At 41.9% G+C, this 21310-nt stretch overlaps 1 protein-coding gene across 5 annotated transcripts in view; it reads right to left on the minus strand.

The window, feature by feature from the left end:
* Window positions 1–3418: 3418 nt before the first annotated feature.
* dus2 (dihydrouridine synthase 2) overlaps window positions 3419–21310 on the minus strand; it is a 62968-nt gene continuing 45076 nt past the window's right edge. For 3 of the 5 annotated variants that reach the window (XM_078400368.1, XM_078400366.1, XM_078400367.1), the window contains 4 exons: window positions 16121–16276; window positions 13575–13662; window positions 12438–12511; window positions 3419–6865 (listed from right to left, as the gene is read on the minus strand). In XM_078400368.1, coding sequence (XP_078256494.1) covers window positions 6655–6865; window positions 12438–12511; window positions 13575–13662; window positions 16121–16276 — 529 coding nt within the window. In that variant the 3' untranslated portion in view covers window positions 3419–6654. Of the gene's footprint in view, window positions 6866–10409; window positions 10653–12437; window positions 12512–13574; window positions 13663–16120; window positions 16277–21310 lie in introns of all 5 variants that reach the window. The other 2 variants (XR_013547362.1, XM_078400369.1) reach the window with 2 other exon arrangements.

Raw genomic sequence — 21310 nt, forward strand, 5'->3', positions numbered from 1 at the left:
GTAAACAAATGGGCAGAAGGTAACAGATGGAAAACACATATAATAATTCTGTTGTCATTCTTTGAAACTATCTGAAAACATCTCATATTTCTCTCAGATGTTTATCACTAAGCGACATAATATTCCACTATTAACTGCTGTTACTGTTATCCCAGAAATATGTACCTTCAATCAGTATGGTTGAAATACATTCAGGAAAGCTGCATTTTCTAGTGTGGACTTCAGTAATTAGTAAAGCTGGTTATAATTTCAATCAAATTTCTGTAGGACTAACCATTCCACTGATCCTTGACATCTTGTAATATAAACTTTTAATCAGGTTTAACTGCTTTAACTTCTTTTAACTTAATTCTACATGGGATTCTGACTTTTAATTGAAAAGCACTTGCATTTTCAGTTTTTTAATTGTAGAATGTCTTATGGAAGTGCCTTAAATGTCTTCCTTTATTGATCTGAATGGTTATGGTTTATTAAGCAGTGATAAAGGCAGGAAGACTAATCAGACGCAGAGAAATACAAGTATTTCTTTATTATTGTCACGTGTACTGAGATAAAGTGAAAAGCTTTGTGTTATCCAGTCAAATAGTATGACACATGATACAATCATGTCATGCACAAGTACACCAATGCAAAGAGGAAAATGCCAAAGGACATTGTATAGTGTTACAGTTAGAGAAAAAGTCCAAGATTCACAAAGCAGTAGGTTTGAAGATCGAGACGACACCCTGGCTTACAGGAGGACCATTCGGTTATTGGATAACAGCAGGGAAGAAGCTGTATTTGAATCTGGCGTTACGAACTTTCAAGATTTTATATCTTCCGTCCGACCCGGAGAGAGAAGAGGGAATGACCAGGGTGAAAACGGTCTTGACTACGTTGGTTCCTTTCCAGAGGCAGTGTGAAGTATAGATGGAGCTGTTGATGGGGAAGTAGGTCTGTGCGATAGACTGGGTCACAACTCACTGTAGTTTCTTGCGGTCTTTGGCAGAGCAGTTGCCAAACCAAGTTGCATTGCACCTTGTAGGCTACTTGGTGGGTCATCTGCGGAAATCGGTAAGAGTCGTTGAAGACACGTTAAACTCCCTTAGCCTTTTGAGGAAGTAGAGGCGTTGGTGTGCTTTCTTGGCCACAGGTAAATAGGAAGATTGTTTCCCTTTAGAAAATATTAAAGCTGCAGCTCTTCACAATGAATCTAATTAAATTAGTTGCTTTTAAATCGATGGATATTTTCAGCCATTATTTTAGTGATCCAATAACATTTGTGATATTGGAGATTGTTTGGTGTAGATTATAAATAAACCCTCATTGTTGCCTTAACCTTTCTTCTTAGCCTTTCTTCATCTTTCCTGGGGATTTGACTTGTGCCCATTAAGACCGTGTTGCTGTCTGGACCAGAGCATGTTCTGCAGAGACTGAACTGAGAGCATTGCGGTTAAGTAATTAACCAAGTAGCCCCTGCTTTCCCTCTTTCCATCCCTCCCCCACTAGTTCTTCTACTAGTTTCACTGTCCTCCTGATTAATTTTAGTTTGTATGTCTGTCACCTTCCCCTCATCCAACAATGAACCATTCTACATTTACTTGTTCATCGTCTGTTTCGATCTGTTCTTTTCACCTTACATGTTTTTTTGTAGCCTTCCATAATCTCGTTTCCCTCTCCCCTGACCCTCTGTCTGAAGAAGGGTCTCGACCCGAAACGTCACCCATTCCTTTTTTCCAGAGATGCTGCCTGTCCTGCTGAGTTATTCCAGCATTTCGTGTCTATCTTCGTTGTAAACTAGCATCTGCTGTTTCTACTTACACATAGGTCATTGACAATTTGGGCGTGACTTGATTCCACCAAATGTCAATTTACTGACAATTAGAAGATGATGGCAAGTTAATGTGAGGAACTATATATTTTTCTGGGATGTAACTGGCTAATCTAGTTCAACAAACGTTTAAATTGATAGGATGATGTTAACATTGTAGCTGTATAAAACAACCTGGCTACCTACCTCATGTGGTGTGCCTTCAACACTATACTTCGGATTTGCCTGGGCTCTTTGGCTTTTCGATATCCACAAAACACTGACATTGAGTGAGGCAATTTGTGTTGGGAATGCTACAAAGGAGACTTAGGGATAAGGCAGAATATATTTCCTAAATTGCACCTAAATTGGGACAGGGGGACTTTTGGAAGTGTCAGGTGGATACTTTCAAAGGTTGACTGGGTGAGACCGCTTGCATTAAATGGATGTGTAGGAAGGAACTGCAGATGCTGGTTTGAACCGAAGATAGACATTAAAAGGCTGGAGTAACTCAGCGGGCCAGGCAGCATCTCTGGAGAAAAGGAATAAATGACGTTTCGGGTCGAGACCCAAGGGTAGAGTTGCTGCCTTACAGCGAATGCAGCGCCGGAGACTCAGGTTCGATCCTGACTACGGGCGCCGTCTGTACAGAGCTTGTACGTTTTCCCCGTGACCTGCGTGGGTTTTCTCCGAGATCTTCGGTTTCCTCCCACACTCCAAAGACGTACAGGTACGTAGGTTAATTGGCTTGGTAAATGTAAAAATTGTCCGTAGTGGGTATAGGATAGTGTTAATGTGCGGGGATCGCTAGGCGGCGCGGACCCGGTGGGCCGAAGGGCCTGTTTCTGCGCTGTATCTCTAAATCTAATTATTTCTATTAAATTTCCATCATCTGATCAGGCAACATATTCCTAATCCCAAACAATTGGATTAAAAGGAAACTTTCTTCTTCCTCCAATCAAGTTGAAGTTTTAACTCTACCAGCCCTTTCACCTGTAGAAACGGTTTCTACTCATTGACTTTAATCATTTTAAAATGGATCCATTCTTAGTCTTCCCTGATCTCAGGGTGATAAATACACTGTCTGGGATCATCCTTGAAAAAGCTCTTCAAAACTTATCCAAAACTTTCACATACTTCTTTCTGATCAGAATTGAACACATGACTCCAGCTGGGGGCAAACTAATGTGTTACTTGGGCGAGCCACAGCTTTCCAGCTGCTTGTACCCTTTGCTTTGATCTATTAAGGTCAGGATTTTCTTTCAAGATAACTGCTTTGTTAACTTGCCCCAACGTCATCAAAACTTTACACCTATATCCCCTACCATTGCTTGCAAGCCATCAGATTTAATTTCATTTTCAAGCCAATGTTACAATTTTACTGGTATTTTGGAGGCTAGATGGAGACATTGGACAAAGTAAGTTTACTCATGAGGCTCCTTTTACGTCCATAGTTGCCCATTGGAGAGTAATAAACTGCCGAGAACTCAAGACGCCCAACAAAAACAAAATCTGAGAGTATACAAGAGACCAAAAGGAGAAACCGTGACCTTAAAGATGTACTCAGAGTGCAGAGGTGAAGGTGCACACAAAATCAAAAAGAAAGTTGAACTACTTTAATGAGGCCAGCACATTCTTCCTTATGTTTTGGTGAACATTCACTTCTAAAATCCAAGTGGATTTTGTAATTCAATATGCAAAAATAAACAATGCTGACAACCACAATATGGGTGTCTAAAATAACATATAGCTTACAAACACAGTCTTACCAATGGCTTTGCAAACGGGTTGCAATTCTGCACGCGAGATACTTAAAAAATAAAGAAGAAAATCTGAAGATCTGTGGAGTTTGGAACTACACCTTTAAGGTAGGTGCATTCATTTCACACATAATTCATTGCACAGCCCAAACTTGTGAGATTCATGAAAAGGCAATTACATCAGCAGGAACGAGATGGAGGGGGAATTCCTGGGAACATTGTGTAATACCGAGAAGGTTGCTCGGCTTGGAAGACTTTGTGGTGGACTTGCACAATGCATACTACGCATTTACAATACATCTTGCCCCAAGCAAACAGCTAATTACAAGCCGACAGGAAGTCCATTAACGTAGTAAGCAAACTAATTATCCCTTCATTTATCATTTGCTCATAAAGTTGCAACTATCATACAGGACGTGGGAAACATAATGTAAAATGGTGGGGAAGGAAACAGACCAGGTATTTCCCCCCAGCCACACCCCGCTCATCACTTCAGACTAGGAGTGCAAGGAAGAGTTTAGGTGCTGGGAATAGTCTTGTGTAACATAGAAAGTCTTCAATACGTTTCCACTGCAAATAATTTGCCACTTTTCTCAGACACTGCCAATTCACTTCTACAGTTAAATAATTCAAGGAATTTTGCCGAAAATATTATTTCCCTTTCGAATATGCCATTAAGCTGGAAAGAGTGCAGTGAAGATGTACAAGGATGTTGTCAGGACTTGAAGGGCTAAGCTGTAGGGAGAGGTTGAGCAGAATATGACGTGAAGCGCAGGAGGCTAAGCGGTGATCTTCTGGAGGTGTATAAAAATCATGAGGTGAATGCACAGAGTCTTTTATCCAAGGTTGGGGTATCAAGAACCAGATGACAGGGGGTTATGGTGAGAGGGGAAAGATTTAATAGGAATCTGAGGGACAATGTTTTTACTCAAAACGTGGCGACAACAGGGAATGAGTTGAGGCAAGTATTGTAACAGTATTTAAAGGACACTTGGACAGACAGGTGCAGAAGGTTCTCGACTCGAAACATTTGCTATTCCTTTTCTCCAGAGATGCTGCCCGACCCGATGAATTACTCCAGCTTTTTGTGTCTACGGACAGGTACATTGACAGGAAAGGTTTAGGGAGAAATGGGGCAAACAGAGTAGCTTAGATGGGGCATGTTGGGCCCAAGGGCCTGTTTCCGTGCTGCATGACTCTAACATAGTGCCTATTACCATTACTTGGTGAATTTCAGCTCTTTTGGCGTTTGCTTGTCTCCAATAGTGACTCTCCAGGGGCTTCTTTTTCATCTGGAAAGCTGCAGATGTGCAACTTTTATCCCCATGTCCTCTGCAACAAATGCATTTGATGTGATTTCCAGAGATACACACGTGCCTCTGCAAATATATTTCCCTTTATTGATGTTGAGGATTGGAGTCAGTAATCGGAGAGGATCTTATGCAGTTTGCAGGCTCCTTAGAAGCAGCTGTCCTGTGGAGAGCTCCTTGTAGCCATTGCCAATTATGATTCTCTCCTCTACTCAGCTGGGAGATGAGGCTGGGGATTGCCCTTATTATTGGTGTACAACAGCATTGTTGTGTTTCGTATTAAACTAGATTGGGTTCCACACAAAAACATTCTTGAAACAGGTCAGATGCCAGAATGAAACACCTTTAAGGTGGTCGAGACCACAAAACAAGCAATGGGATCTCACCCAATTCACCCGAAATTCCCCAATGGTTTAAATTCTAAAGGTTATGTGAACATTAGATTGATCATACAAGGTAACTTCCAGGTATTGGGTTAGAAACAGCTTTCATTAGGTTTATCAAGAGGAAGCGGCGTAGGAGAGGAGAGGGAACAAAGCGTTGATAGTTAAAAAAAAGGAAGAGAACATGTGGGAAAAACGAATGGGTGCCACAGTGACATAGCTGGTACAGGTGTTGCCTCAAGTTCGACCCTGATCCCAGATTATGCTCTCTGTGTGGAATTTGCATGTTCTCCCTGTGACAGCGCGGGTTTCCTCCTCCGGGTGCACCAGTTTCCTCCCACATCTCAAAGATGTGTGGATTTGTAGATCAATTGTAAAATTGCCCCCAGTTTGTAGGGAGCAGATGAGAAAGTGGGATAGAACTAGTATGAACTAGATGGTCGGTGTGGACTCGGGTGTTCCAAAGGGTTTGTTTTCATATTGTATCTCTAAACTAAACAAGAAGAAACAACAGAGGAAGAGAGGAGAGAGAGAGAGAGAGAGAAGAGAGAGGGAGCGAGGGGGAGAGGGGGAAGAGAGAGAGAGAGAGAGAGCGCAAAAACAAACAGAAACATAAGAGACAAAGTAGTTATAAAGAGTAAAGATAAGTGGGTCAGAATTTGAAAAGAGATGGAAAAGCCAAATAAAACAAAAAGTACCTAATTATATTTGAGATACTTCATCTTCGACCAAAAGTTTACAAATACAGAAATCTGCAAGGCATTCCAAGGATTGGGTTTGATTTTCGTTTTATACTTTCGTGGTACATTCACTTTTTATTTACACATATTTAAGATACAGAGAAGTCAATTGAAATAGATATAAAGAAAATATATGGCAGAAAGGGGATAAACTGATGAACAGAAGAAGTCTGCCATTGATAATGCAGCTAATAGTAAAATTAAATGTTAAATAAATACTTCCAGGTTGTGTGAAGCCAGAGAACTGATGGTTTGTGCAGAGCTGGTGCCGTATTAAATTGTACACCCTGGCACAGTTAGTGGTTTGGAAACACAATGCAGATATTTGTGTAAGGCATAATCAAACAGGAAAGAAAACAAACACTTTAGCCCTTGCAGAAAGTTGCTCAGGCACACCAGGGTCTCTGTTGCTCTTGAGGCATGTGGCCACCATATTAAAACAACATTTACGCATGAGTGGAGCTGATGGAGACTGACCACAAGAAAGATCAAGGCAGGAGTACTGGCTGATTAAACGTGTATATATTTATATGACATATATCCGTTTATATATATATATATAAATATATGTACAACTTAAAAGTTATTTTATGAATGTATAAAACAACTTTTGAATTGCCATTCCACTTCAGAGGATTCCAGCTTATTCCATTACTCCTGCGATGCCAGTTGTTATACTTTCTTCAGCGAGGGGCTGCTTCTTTTATTGGCGGCTGGAGAGGGAGGATCTGTCGTTTCTGTGCCATTGGGGACTCCTGCCTCACCTCTTTTCCGTTTGTTTTTCAGGGGGTTTTCTCCCTCACACAATTTTTCCTCAGCAATCCTGAGAGATCGCAGGCACACAATGGCTGTTGATTGCTCCACTACCTTCTTTGTTTTATCCCTGAGAAACAAAGAGAAAAATAACAAGCACGTCGAGATTGCTCTGCCATTTGATAAGATCTTGGCTAATCTGAAAAAAATAAATCCATAAATCCATTTAAACAAGGCGCAGTGTTGTCAAGAGAGAGAGAGAGAGAGAGAGATAATGAAGTCAGAAAAGTGGCGTTGAGGATATTTTTAAATTCTGCATAATGTTGCATTTTTGACAGGAGGAATATCACTGGTTGAACAAACATGCACTCAAGAACAACAAAATTATTATCTCTAAGTTATTAGGTGGCCCAAACCACCCTATGCACTTATTCACGGGAGCCAGGTAAATTTAAAGTCAACATGAACGACGCTTCTTGATGAAGGGTCTCCAACATGACATGTTGACTCTGTTTCTCTTTCCGCAGATGTGGCCTGACCCATTGGGCATTTCCAGAGTATTTTCTGTTTTTGTTTTTAATAAAGACAAATCTAATTCAAACGATTCTGGTTCTGGTTGATTACCGCGCAAACACCTCATAAGTGGTTGTCTCGCGCAGGATGCTACAGCACAGTGGGGAGTAATCACTGAGTGAGGTGCTGGTGTGGAAGACAATGATGTTATTTGAGAAAAAGGACAAAAACAGCAGAAAATATAAAAGACAACAGCATCTCTCTTAAACTAGATAATTGGCCTAAAATTAATTCCAATCCAATCAAAAGCAATTTATTTGGGAATATTTGTCCATTTTACTTAATAAAAATCCTCGTTGGCTAACAGTGTCAGCATTTACGCAAAGGATATTTATATTCAGCCATCAAGGAGTATAAATTTGTCTTTTTTCACTGATGCGAAACAGTTAGAGGGTTTTGGCTGCTTGTATATTTGGCTCACAAGAGTTGGTTTCTATAAAGAAACAAGGAACTACAGATGCTGATTTACAAATGAAGACACAGAGTGCTGGAGTAGCTCAGCGGTTCAATAAACAATAGGTGCAGGAGGAGGCCATTCGGACCTTCGAGCCAGCACCGCCATTCAATGTGATCATGGCTGATCATTCTCAATCAGTACCCCGTTCCTGCCTTCTCCCCATACCCCCTGACTCCGCTATCCTTAAGAGCTCTATCTAGCTCTCTCTTGAATGCATTCAGAGAATTGGCCTCCACTGCCTTCTGAGGCAGAGAATTCCACAGATTTACAACTCTCTGACTGAAAAAGTTTTTCCTCATCTCAGTTCTAAATAGCCTACCCCTTATTCTTAAACTGTGGCCCCTTGTTCTGGACTCCCCCAACATTGGGAACATGTTTCCTGCCTCTAACGTGTCCAACCCCTTAATAATCTTATACGTTTCGATAAGATCTCCTCTCGCTCTTCTAAATTCCAGTGTATACAAGCCTAGTCGATCCAGTCTTTCAACATATGACAGTCCCGTCATTCCGGGAATTAACCTAGTAAACCTACGCTGCACGCCCTCAATAGCAAGAATATCCTTCCTCAAATTTGGAGACCAAAACTGCACACAGTACTCCAGGTGCGGTCTCACTAGGGCCCTGTACAACTGCAGAAGGACCTCTTTGCTCCTATACCTTGTTATGAAGGCCAACATTCCATTGGCTTTCTTCACTGCCTGCTGTACCTGCATGCTTCCTTTCAGTGACTGATGCACTAGGACACCCAGATCACGTTGTACGTCCCCTTTTCCTAACTGACACCATTCAGATAATACTCTGCCTTCCTATTCTTACCACCAAAGTGGATAACCTCACACTTATCCACATTAAACTGCATTTGCCATGCATCCACCCACTCACACAACCTGTTCGGGCAGCATCCCAGGCAAACTTGGATAGGTGACGCTTAAGGTCAAGACCCTTCTTCAGGGAGGAAAGGTCCCAACCCGAAGTATCGCCTATCCATGTTCTCCTCGGATTTGCCTGACCTGCTGAGCTAATCCAGCACTCTGTGTCTTCTTTAGTTTTTATAAAGACTGCATCTGATTGTGGGGAAGCTAGTTTAGTTTAGAGATACAGCGTGGAAACAGGCCCTTTGGCCCACTGAGTCCGTGCCGACCAGCAATCACCCATACACTAGTTCTATCCCACACAGTAGGGACAACTTACAGAAGACAATTGATCAACAAACCTGTACGTTTTTTGGAGTATGGGAGGAAACCGGAGCACCCAGAGAAAATCTACAGTCACAGGGAGAATGTACAAACTCCGTAAAGACAGCACCCATAGTCAGTAGTGAACCTGGGTCTCGGGCATTGTGAGGCAGCATCTCTACCACTGTGCCGCCCTAGTGTAAACTGTGACCTGCCAACTTGCACTTGCTTTGCACTAACGACCAAAGACCATTGAGCTCCTTCAATTTAGATGATGATCTTAATGAAAAGTTAATTTCAGGGTGCTTTCTTACCTCTCATGTCCATGTGGTAAGGATAAATCGTTGGTGAAATTTACACCAAGCAACGTGAAGCTCTTAACCATCTCAGCCTCAGCACCATTTATACAGACAGGACTGTATATTCTACCTTGCTGTCTGAAGTTGAGGACCTGCTCTAAATGTATTCCTTGTCGAGGTTGGTTGGGTCAGTTTTCTCCATCGGCACAAGTGGTGTAAACTTGCCATCGATTTTATTCTTTTATACAAAAGCTGCCTCACACTAAATTAGATCTTCATATATGACTAGAGCCACGTTTAGCATCCAATTTCATAATCTCTTCATCCAAATGTCTACCTCCGTAACAGCATGCAGCAAGCCTCACTCGTGCGCCACTCTTCTGCTAAGTAACATCCATTGTCTCCCGATTCTCTAGCATCGCAAATATGAAATTTTCATCTTTGTTTGAAATCATATAGTGTTGCCCATCCCTACCCATAAACCCAGCCCCACCTTTAGAATCTACTCCAGATCTTTCCCCACCCCACAAGTTTCATGTTTCTGTAGCTTGGGCCACTGCGGTTCTCTGTTTAATCTGCTCTCTTCCTAACATCATCCTCCCAGTTAGTGGCTGGGCACTCAGGCCGCAACAGTTTAGACTTGAGAGATACAGCGCGGAAACAGGCCCTTCGAGTCTACACCTTCTGGCGACCCCGCACACTTAGCACTATCTTACACACTCAGGACAATTAACAATTTTACAGAAGCCAATTAACCTACAAACCTGAATGCTTTGGAACATAGGAGGAAACCGGAACACCTGGAGAAAACCCACGCGGTCACAGGGAGAATGCACAAACTCTGTACAGACGGGATGAACCCGGGTCTCTGGCGCTGCGAGGCAGCAACTCAACTGCTGCACCACTGTGCTGCTAACACCTTAGAACTGGCCCTCACAGTCCGTGTCACCACTGACAAAACCAACATTGTTCGTTCCTATTTTCTCTCTGCTTTTCCTTTGTAAGTAAATCGTGGTGCCTTATTTGATGCCAATTTCTCAAAAATTTAAGCATTTGGAGTTGTCTGACACCGTTGTAACCTTCCTTTTATAAAAACATGTGGTTCATTTGTGTCCATGGTTTCACAATATTTAATCACTGATTGAAAACATTTAATAAATATATTCTTACTAGCATGAAGTGACATTTGTAATTGTACGTTTCAGGACAGTCTGTTCTCTAGCTGTTATATGTCTAAGTGCCTCCGAGGTCCCTTGGCATGTCTTCTTCTCAGATGTGGGGGATGAGGTTGAGAATTTGTGAGCAGAGTTGTTCTCCGCCAGGTTCCGGAACTTTGCATCGCTTTTCCAACGGCACAAAGCCATTGCATCCTTTCGTTGGTTGGAAAAGAGGCAAGACCATACGTGATATATTCTGCAGAAAGGAATCAAGGCTGTTCATGATGATCAAACCCCTGTTAAGGATTCTTCCAGAGGGCGCTGACTGTCCTACCATCCTTAATAAGTTTTTGTTCTTAACCATCTTCAGCAAAGGAGCCAAATCTGAATGTGCTAACTACACAAGGCTTTCCTGCTGTCTGCCACAGAAAAGTAATCACCGGGGACCTCACTCGTCATCTCATCCCAGTGGCCCAAGAGCTGCTCTCCAAATCACAGTCTAGATCTCATCCCATCATGAGGCACAGCGGACGTGATTTTTACCGTGCATGAAAAATGCAGGGACCAGCCACCAACCTCAAGATGTGGCCTTTTCTTGGTGTACAAAAAGCTTTGACAGTCACAGAGAGAGATTTCCTTAATTTGGATGCTCGCAGAATTTCATCTCCACCATACATCTGTCAAATGATGGGGTGCATGTTATAATCTTAGTAAAGGGCAAATCTAACCTCAGTGCAAACTGGTGTCAAACAAAGTTGCAACATTGCCTAACACTTCCATCGATCTTTCGAATTGGATAGGTGCACCTAGAATCCATTAAATTACCAAATGATGGAGCTATTCTACTGGAGAAAAGGGAAATGTCCAGCATGTGTGAGAATGGGCCTTACAGCAAATATCAGCAAAAGGAAGGTCTCTACCAACCTGCCCCCATCAGTTTTTAACTTTGGTGACAGCAGCCAGTTTGGCACTGATGGAACTGGGGTGGTTACACATCACCCTCGGCTATGAGGAATTGCCTCAGGAAGCAGCTCCATTTAGATAGCTTTCGAAATATAATCATGATCTTTGATTATCTCACATGAAAGGCAGAATAATTTCCTATCCATTTTCCTAACGTTACTTATCATATCATATCATATATATACAGCCGGAAACAGGCCTTTTCGGCCCTCCAAGTCCGTGCCGCCCAGCGATCCCCGCACATTAACACTATCCTACACCCACTAGGGACAATTTTTACATTTACCCAGCCAATTAACCTACATACCTGTACGTCTTTGGCATGCTCTCCAGAGATAATGCCTGATCCACTAAGTTACTCCAGCAATTTATGCCTTTTTTTGTAAACCAGTGTCTGCAGTTCCTTGTATCCAATAGTTTCCTTTTGTTCAACATCAGGAGGTGCCTTGCAAAATACGTGGCTATGGACCCAAATCTTTCAAAGAATGCAGCTGGAATGAAATCTCTGCATTGCGAAGTAAACGTTTCCAGAAAGAAATGTCCACAGCAGCGAATAATTATTATCCAGGAGTAAGTTTATTGACTCATCTTTAGCAGAGTTTCCTTAACTGATTCAAATGTTTGCAAGATTTGGTTTTCCTTCAGCCGTTTTTATTCGTAAATAGGTTAGGTTTAGAGATACAGAGTGGAACCGGGCCCTTTGGCCCACTGAGTCCGCTCCGTACACTAGTTCTATGTTATCCCAATTTTGCATTCGAAAACTAGTGGCAGTTTACAGAAGCCAAATAACCTACTAAACTTCACATCTTTGGAATATGAGAGGAAACCGGAGCACCCAGAAAAAACCCACGCAGTCACAGGGAGAAGGTACAAACTCCATGTAGACAGCACCCACAGTCAGGATCAAACTCGGGTCTCTGGTGCTGTAAGGCAGCAACTCTACCGCTGCGTCACTCTGCTACCAATTTCAAATTGTGGATTGAATCAAAATTGGCGGTGCTTATACTTGGTTACATTTAGTTTAAATTCGGTGCGGGAGAGTTAAAATTCAGTGAGACAGAAAGTCAATGTCACTTACCAACAAGAGGATCTGTACTTTTGGTCTGCCACTGTCACAACTGAGTTAAATAACCTGTCTGATGGTCTCTGTACCTAAGCACAGAGCAAAGCCATTGTTAAATAATCCATACAAAGTCCTTTTAACCTAAAACACAACAAGACATCCTGTTTAGCAAAAAAATGTTGGGTTTTTCTTGTGTCCAATATCCACCATCGATGGTACTTTGATTTTGCATCCAGTTAGATAGCCAGTGAGGGTGATACTAAGCACGACATTTGATTAAAAAAAAAAGAAAATGCTGAACACTTTCAAGTCATCAAGTTGTGTAGGAAAATAACTGCAGATGCTGGTACAAATCAAAGGTATCACAAAAAGCTGGAATAACTCAGCAGGTCAGGCAGCATCTCAGGAGAGAAGGAATGGGTGAAGTTTCGGGTCGAGACCCTCCTTGAAGGGTCTTGATCCGAAACGTCACACATTCCTTCTCTCCTGACATGCCGCCTGACCTGCTGAGTTACTCCAGCATTTTGTGATACCTTCATCAAGCTCATTTGTGGAAAGGTTACAGACTGAATTTTTGTGCCAGTCAGAGCCAAGGAGAACAGACAAAAAAGATTGCCTCCTCTAATTTTGAAGAAACTGAAATGTTAACTCTGTTGTGGTTGTCTCTGTTGTTTCTTTGTAGATTCAGCCATATTAAATGTTTGTCCGTTTTTCTGTTTTTATTTCAGATTCACAGCATCTGCAGTATTTTATTTTTAAACCAGTTTGGTTACCAGATTGTAATAACAAAGAACTGCAGATGCTGGTTTATACCAAAGATAGACACAAAATGCTGAACTAACTCAGTGTGTCAGGCAGCATCCCTGGAGAATATGGACAGGCAACGTTTTGGGTTAGAACTCTTCATCAGATTGAGAGTCTGGGGAGAGGGAAACTAGAGGAATGAAAAAATTCAGAACAAATCAGAACCAGCACCGATGACCATGAAAAGGTGGAGCCCGCAATGTTCCATTGTTGACTGCGGTAGAGGTGATAACGAAGGGATGTACGCATGCCAATAGTGAAACTAGCAGGATGACTAGGGTGGGGGAGGGACGGAGAGAGAAGTAAGGCAAGGGTTACTTTGGTTAAAACCATTGGTTTACAACTTACTGTCTCGTACACTGGTTGAGGAAGCTTTTGTTTTCGACACCATTCAAGTAAGATCATTTTGGGCGTGATCTGAGGAGGGTGCTCGCGCCTTGAAAAAACAAACACAAACTTCACACAACAGTTGCTTGAAATGTAAACAGTGAAAAATTATTTTCATTTTACAATATTACGATAAATTGCTGGGCTGACAAAAGAAAAGCCAAATATTTTTATTAACATACTCACTGAACTCATTGGATATATAGTTAGATTTTGTACACAGCCTATACCTGCCCCAGTCTTTTTGTTTTTGTTTTTGTCTTTTTCTTTTTGTTTTTCCCTCACTTTTAATTTAATTTTAATGTCAAGTTTCCGTGCACCTTGTTGTGTGCTGTGACTGTTGACAGACCAACTTCCCTCCGGGAATGAATAAAGTTTTATCGTATCGCATCGTACCGTTTATGGATGTTGTGCAACTATCTTTTAAGACAAAGTGCTTGCATTTTTTGGCAAACTATTGCGACTTACAATTCCCGTTAAATTGCACTTAAATCTGCCAAAGCGTTCCTGCTGCCAGTTGGAAAACATGAAGAATGATGGAAAAATGGTTAGTGGACGACTGCCACAGGCACCAGCTACTCCTACATTCCAGCAGCTCTTTCCTCCTGTTTGTTTTGTACCAGGTCCACTCAAGCTTTTCCTTCACTAACACAACTATTGCAATTAATTTGATAAACTCTTCATTTAAAGAGAAAGCTAGTGCAATCTGCCTTCCGGCAATGATTGATGTGCAGTGTGAAGGAATGACATTATTACCCCACGCTGGATGCAGCAAACAGTGGAAAAGGTTCTCCATTGCCAAGACAGGGAAGTGTAACTTTCCCATCCTCACAGCTTATCAAATCAGTATCTTTGACTCAGCCTTAAGCCACATAGCATATACACACGGGTGGTGCCTCAGCCAGGAAATACATTTCATTGCCCAAATTCAGGAAAATAGTAGGTTTGTTCAACTGACAGGAACTTTGATCAGCAATCAATTTCTAAGGCTTAAGTATTCCTTTGGCTTCACATTCTTCATTGTTGCAGTTCATGGGCACTTTCGGATGAGCATAACATCCACAGAATGCTGACTTTGCATTCCTATTCTTTCTAGGAGTGGCTGATGATCAGGAAAAGGAACCCAACAAGATTGGCACTAGAGTGCTCCCTCAGTTCAGACACAGTAAGTCAGCGAAAATGTGCGCGTATGCATATGTGTCCCTTTGTGCATGCGTTTATGTGCAGCTGTGCGAGCAAATGCATTGTTTGCATATGTGTGTTTACAGATATGAATGTTCATGTATCTGTTGACGTGATTCATATGTGCATGTATGTATGTACGTAATGTATAAGGAAAGCAGTAGCTATGGAATGCTGTGGAGTTTAACTGAAACAAGGACTTTCCTACAACAGCCCATATATTACCAAACAATCTTGATGTACCAATCTTGATTGAGAATGATCAGCCATGATCACATTGAATGGTGGTGCTGGATCGAAGGGCCAAATGGCCTACTCCTGCACCTATTGTCTATTGTCTACCACTGTGGGAAATTATTATTAGACTTGTTAAATTATATTTTCCATTCTAAATAAATACAACCATTGATAGGAATTACCAATTTCTCTTGAAACTTTTTTATTTTCCTTATTCCCTTTCCTCCTGATATATTCTGTTTAGTTTGGGTGAAAATTACAAAAGCATTTTGAAAAAAACTACACTCTAAAGGGGAAAGATCGTAGGCTTTCCAACCTAACCAACAACTAAACATCTTGACCCTCTCTGAACCAACTGTGCCTGATGAGGAAACCAAAATTTAAGAATATAAAATTAAGAAAATAAAATCTGAGGGAGATTTAACAAAGTTCATCTGAGTAATCTTAATTTATATTCAGTCTGAAGAAGTGTCTCGACCTGAAACGTCACCCATTCCTTCTCTCCTGAGATGCTGCCTGACCCGCTGAGTTACTCCAGCTTTTTGTGGTACCTTCGATTTGTACCAGCATCTGCAGTTATTTTCCTACTTAATTTATATTGAGATACCGAAAGAATCCAATTTGATTCAAAGCTGATAAAACATTTATTGGTCTTTTACAATTAATCAGCCCCGTGTTTGGAACTGATTAGATGCCTGCTTGCACAGGGACACTGCGTGTGTGGGGTTTTCAAGAGTTTACTACACAAAGACACCAGGGCCATCTAATTACTTACTCCTTCATTAAATCATTCCACATAATTGATGCATGATTAAAAACGTGTTATCATGAGAAAGCCCTGATGATATTAAGTAGTTATTTCTTTCACTTTCATAATATAAAGTTTGCCCGGGGGGGGGGGGGTCTACACTTTTCAACCCACTATGGGAATTATATTTTGAAACAGTGTTACAATAAAACAACCATTCTGAAAGTAAATGTGTTTGCATGCATATCTAAATCTAAATTTACATAAATATTGAAGTACATGTACATACTGTGAACAATCACCATCCCCGTTCCAACAAATGTAATACTTTGTTGCTTACCTGTTGAATCTGACAGCCATTTGTATGGTATCAGTGTATTCTTTATCCTCAGGATTTTGTTCTGATTTCCCTTGATCTCTTGATTTCAGTTGATCCCTTTTTGTCTCCAAGTCAGCCATAACTTCTTTGTAAAAGTCGATCATTTCAAAAGCCTCACTGTATTAGAATCCAGCCACAATCAACGAATGGTCTTTAATATTAGTTACAAAAACAATTGTTTTAACAAGTTATATTATCAATATTCAACAAATTTTTCATTTTTTACTGCTATGAGAATTTAGTTTAGCTTAGAGACACAGCATAGAAACAGGCCCTTCGGCTCACCGAGTCCATGTCGACCAGTGATCACTTGTTCACACTAGTTCTATGTTATCCCACTTTCTCATCCACTCCCTACACACTGGGGCCAATTTTACACAGGCCAATTAACCTGCAAACCTACATGTCTTTGTGATGTGGGAGGCAACCGGAGCACGCAGAGTAAACCCATGCAGTCACAGAGTGAACATGCTAACTCCACACAACAGCACCTGAGGTCAGGATGGAACTCGGGTCTCTGGTTCTGAGGCAGCAGCTCTACCAACTGTGCTACAATGCTGCCTGACAAAGAAATCACTTAAGTGGTAGAGTTGCTGCCTTGCAGTGAATGCATCGCCGGAGTCCCGGGTTCCATCCCGACTACGAGTGCTGTCTGTATGGAGTTTGTACGTTCTCCCCGTGACCAGCGTGGGTTTTCACCGAGATCTTTGGTTTCCTCCCACACTCCAAGATGTGCAGGTTTGTAGGTTAATTGGCTTGGTAAAAGTAAAAATTGTCCCTAGTGGGTGTCGGATAATGTTAATGTGTGGGGATTGCTGGTCGGTGCGGACCCGGTGGGCCAAAGGGCGTTTCCGCGTATCTCTAAACAAAACTAAACTAAATTACCCCCTCACAAAGCAAAAAGATTGCTATGCATTTGATAATCGGAGAGAAACGATCTTCATTCTGTGATCCCATTATCAGGATCTCTTCGTGCCAGGCATGCAATTCAATTTCCAGTGAGATTTTCATTAGCAGTAGAAAAACGTGCTTGCGTAGAACTCGCCCAAATAACATAAATAATAATGCAACAAACAAATTAGTTGCCAGCATGTCGTTCTATCTCAGCGGTATGAAAGGCAACAGTTCTTATTTGCTCAAAGAATGAGCAGTTTGTCAAATTTAGTTTAGTTTATTATTGTCACGTGTACCGAGGTACAGTGAAAAGCTTTGTGTTGTGCCCTATCCAGTCAGTGAAAAGACTATACATGATTACAATCAACATGTCCACAGTGTAGATACAGGATATAGGATATAACATATAGTGGAAGATCATTCCTGTAAAGTCCGATTAAAGACAGTTCGAAGGTCTCCAGTGAGGTAGATGTGAGGCCAGGATCACTCTCTAGATGGATCAGTTGCCTGATATCAGCTGGGAAGAAACTGTCCCGGAATCTGGTGGTTTGCATTTTCAAACTTCTGCACCTCTTGCCTGATGGGAGAGGGGAGAAGAGGGAGTGACAGGGATGAGACTGGTCCTTGATTACGCTGGTGGCCTTGCGAGACAGCGTGAAGTGTAGATGGGGGTCAATGGAAGGGTGGTTGGTTTGTGTGATGGTCTGGGGTACTTCCACAACTCTGCAATTTCTTGTGGTCTTGGATGGAGCTGTTCCCAAGCCATGCTGTGATGCATCCTGATAAAAATGCTTTCCACTGTGCAACTGTAGAAGTTGGTGAGAGTTGTTGGGGACATGCTGAACATCCTAAGCCTTCTAAGGAAGTCTTCAAGCTGCTTCACGGCACTCTGCAACTTCACTGCTCACTCCACACACCCCTCACACCAGGTCTAAACATTCCTTGTGGCTTGCATCATGACACATTTCTGCAATTAAAAATGATCTCCTATAGGGATTAGTCTGCAACTCAAACTTTTTTTACTGGATGGCACAGAACTGAACCACAGGCATCTCACACGGGGAAGAGCTGTAGGACGGGGTGGAATATTAAAGGAGCTACAATTGGGCTCATTATCCAAAATCTTATCCTGTCGGGATTTCCAGACATCCTTGCTCAGATGTAGAACTCTCTAAACAACAATGTCGAGACACGTTGTGCTTCACTGAGAAACTCCTTGTTGAGCACAAACACAAGCAAGTGCACAGGTCTGGACTGTCTGCCTGTCAAGGCTAAATTCATGGCCACTCATAGCTGCACAACCTCAGGATTATTCCAGGCTGCTTCTACCGAGTTAAGCCACATCTCAAAGGTTGCTGCTTTAGGAAAGTCACCCAAGTTCATAGGCAAAAGCAGGAGACTTCATCCTCTTTTCCTTCTGTACAGGAATACATAGGGTGGGAAACACAGATTCGCTAGAATTCTGGACTTCCGCAAAGTGCAGTTATTTATTGACAACAGAGAATGTTTCTTACGGAGTTTTCTGGCATTCTTCTGCCAAGTGTCCAGCCTTGGAGGGTGACTGCGGCTCCCTTACCACACTCCTGCAGGGATTGTGCTTTACCAGTCTGCCATCCCAGTTCCACCAGTGCAAACTGGTTGCTGACACTAATGTTAAAGAATGATGGCGGCAGGTTGGTATTTCTTTTCACCAATGCCCATTTCCCCTCTTCAATTAACACAAAAGTTCTCCTGGTTAACTTGAAGATCAAAGGTGTGCTCTTGGTGTTGAAACAAGGAACTGCAGATGCCGGTTTATTAAAAAAAGACAAAATTGCTGGGTCAGGCAGCATCTCTGAAGAACGTGGGTAGGTAAGTGATGTTTCAGGCTGGGACCCTTCTTCAAACTGATCTTGGTGCTCTGACTAGCATTATCAACTCCAAAACAGGCCAAAGGCCATGTGCACACACTGGCTGTGGCATTTACCTTTGTAATGACCCTGGTCGCCTGCAGTCCAAAAACATTGACGTGATCCAGATCGTGATTTTCTGTAACATTCAGAAGTTTGTTGTTTATTCAACCTTTTGATCACTGGCAGTACAATTGGAAAGTCTTTTCGTGTGGGCAATAAATTGAATGGAAATTAAAAAATGAGCAAGTACAATTTGTTTTCCTTTAGATTTATTGGTTCAATCAGTTTATGTGACAGAATTACAACATGGATTTAGGCAAAATTGAAACAATATTTTTGGGGAAGATTTTTAGAGATTTTTTTCCAAAAAACACTGATGATCATTTTTTCCTGTTTTCTGATAGTGGTTGAGACATAAATATTGCTGTGTGTAAAATTCACACTCCGTGACGCATTAAATGAGGGCTTTCCATCAGTGTGATGTTTAATGTTGTTCCTGTTGCTTAAATGTATTTGGATTGTACAACGAAACATCTTGTTCACATGTCCACTTCCTCTTGTTGTAATTCTTGGATATAGTTTTTAGCCAGTATTTAACATTGAAATTATCTAAACACCTCAAATGGAAAGCCTAAATAAGGTGAAAAGCAGCTGAGGGCAGAGACCAGTTAAGGTCATGGACAGCAAATCACCCCAGCTGTGTTGTTTTCTTAACTACAGAGTTAGAATTCTAAGCTACGGATGTGATGGAAGGGGTGTTGAATGGGTGGGATGAACTGGTAATATTCAGAACATTTTGAAGTAAGTCTGGAACAAAGGCAGGCAGATAGATGGGACATATTGGGTGCGCGGGCAAGTTGGGCCGAAGGGCCCGTTCCCACGATGTTTGCCTCTATGACTCTATGTGCAGTCTTCCTGTCATCAGCTTGTGTCAGCAGTTAATTAACCGAGTTTTTGTATTAATGCATTTCCCAATTCCACCAAACACAAGAACCTGGAGCAGGAACAGGCCATTTGGTTCTTCTGCCCCCATACTGCCATTGAATAAAATTATGCCTGATCTTTCACATCAGCACTACTTTCTTGCACTAATCCCCAGTCTCTCAATTTCTTATTAGGTACAAAATCTAGAAATCTCATCCTTGCAAACTTGATAACGGCACAGAGAAGGCCATTCTAACTCCATAAGGTAGGGGGACAATTCAAAATGATGTTTGATGGATTCTGGAAGGTGACAAAGAATTGACAGAATGCAGTGCAGACATTCAACAGTTTATGCTCATTTTCACAATACCTTACTGAATTTGATAATGGAGCTGTATGTGTAAACAGAGGTAATCTGCCAGTGTTTGTAAGGAGGAGTGGTTGAGATTGTCAGTGATGTTAGCAGCAGGAGCATGGTTCCACGCTCATGGATTTAGTGCCAAAAACATTTCAGCGACCTAATCGGATCAGGTAAAGTGTGCAAGGTGGCACACTCACCCATATCCTGTACTATTCCAACCACGCTCAATCTGCTTTCTCGAGTTTAGCTCATCTCAGCCTTCCTCACACCAATTCACCTTGCAAGCAAAGTCATTCCTTTATATTTTCTTCCTCACTTCCCTAACTGTCCTAATGCCACTCACACTTAACTCTCATTCTCATGTTTTGCCTTTCCCTCATGGTTCCCCTCAATGAAGGCTCTCCGTCCATTCATCCAACACACACCATTATTCCCAATCGCAGCCTTCTTCCTTCCAACCTGGTAGGAGTAGGTAGCCCAGAGGAACAGGGAGGGGCACAAAACCAGAAGTGACTGCTCAGCTTCTTTGCAACTGCAGAGCAGATGAGCAGTTTCTCACAATGCTATGCCGACAGAGATCAGTCCTTGGCCTCAGTGACCCAATTATATAATATATCAATCACACACTATGCACAGTGGCGCTCATCGGTGGAGCTACTGCCCCACAGCGCCAGAGACCCAGGTTCGATCCTGACCACTGGTGCTGTCTGTGAATACTCCCTGTGACCACGTGGGTTTTCCCAAACCAACATGGTTCGACCTCACAAAATCCCAAAAGCTAATCCGACAGGTATAAAACTAAACCATGTTACTGCATGTGACCATGATTCAAACCACCATGTCAACCTCTATGATATTCATTGTTTTGCTTGCTAATAAACAGCTAATATAGAAAATAGACAGAAAAGGCTGGAGTAACTCAGCGGGACAGGCAAGATCTCTGGAGAGAATGAATGGGTGACGTTTTAGGTCGAGACCCAAATGTCAATCACAAGAAAACAACGTGTATATTTTTTAAATCTTGCATTTTTCTCACAGTAGTAATGCTCATTTTAAGGGGTTTTGCAATTGCATTAGAAA

This window comes from Rhinoraja longicauda, chromosome 6, assembly GCF_053455715.1.
Source record: "Rhinoraja longicauda isolate Sanriku21f chromosome 6, sRhiLon1.1, whole genome shotgun sequence".
NCBI classification, from domain to species: Eukaryota; Metazoa; Chordata; class Chondrichthyes; order Rajiformes; family Arhynchobatidae; genus Rhinoraja; species Rhinoraja longicauda.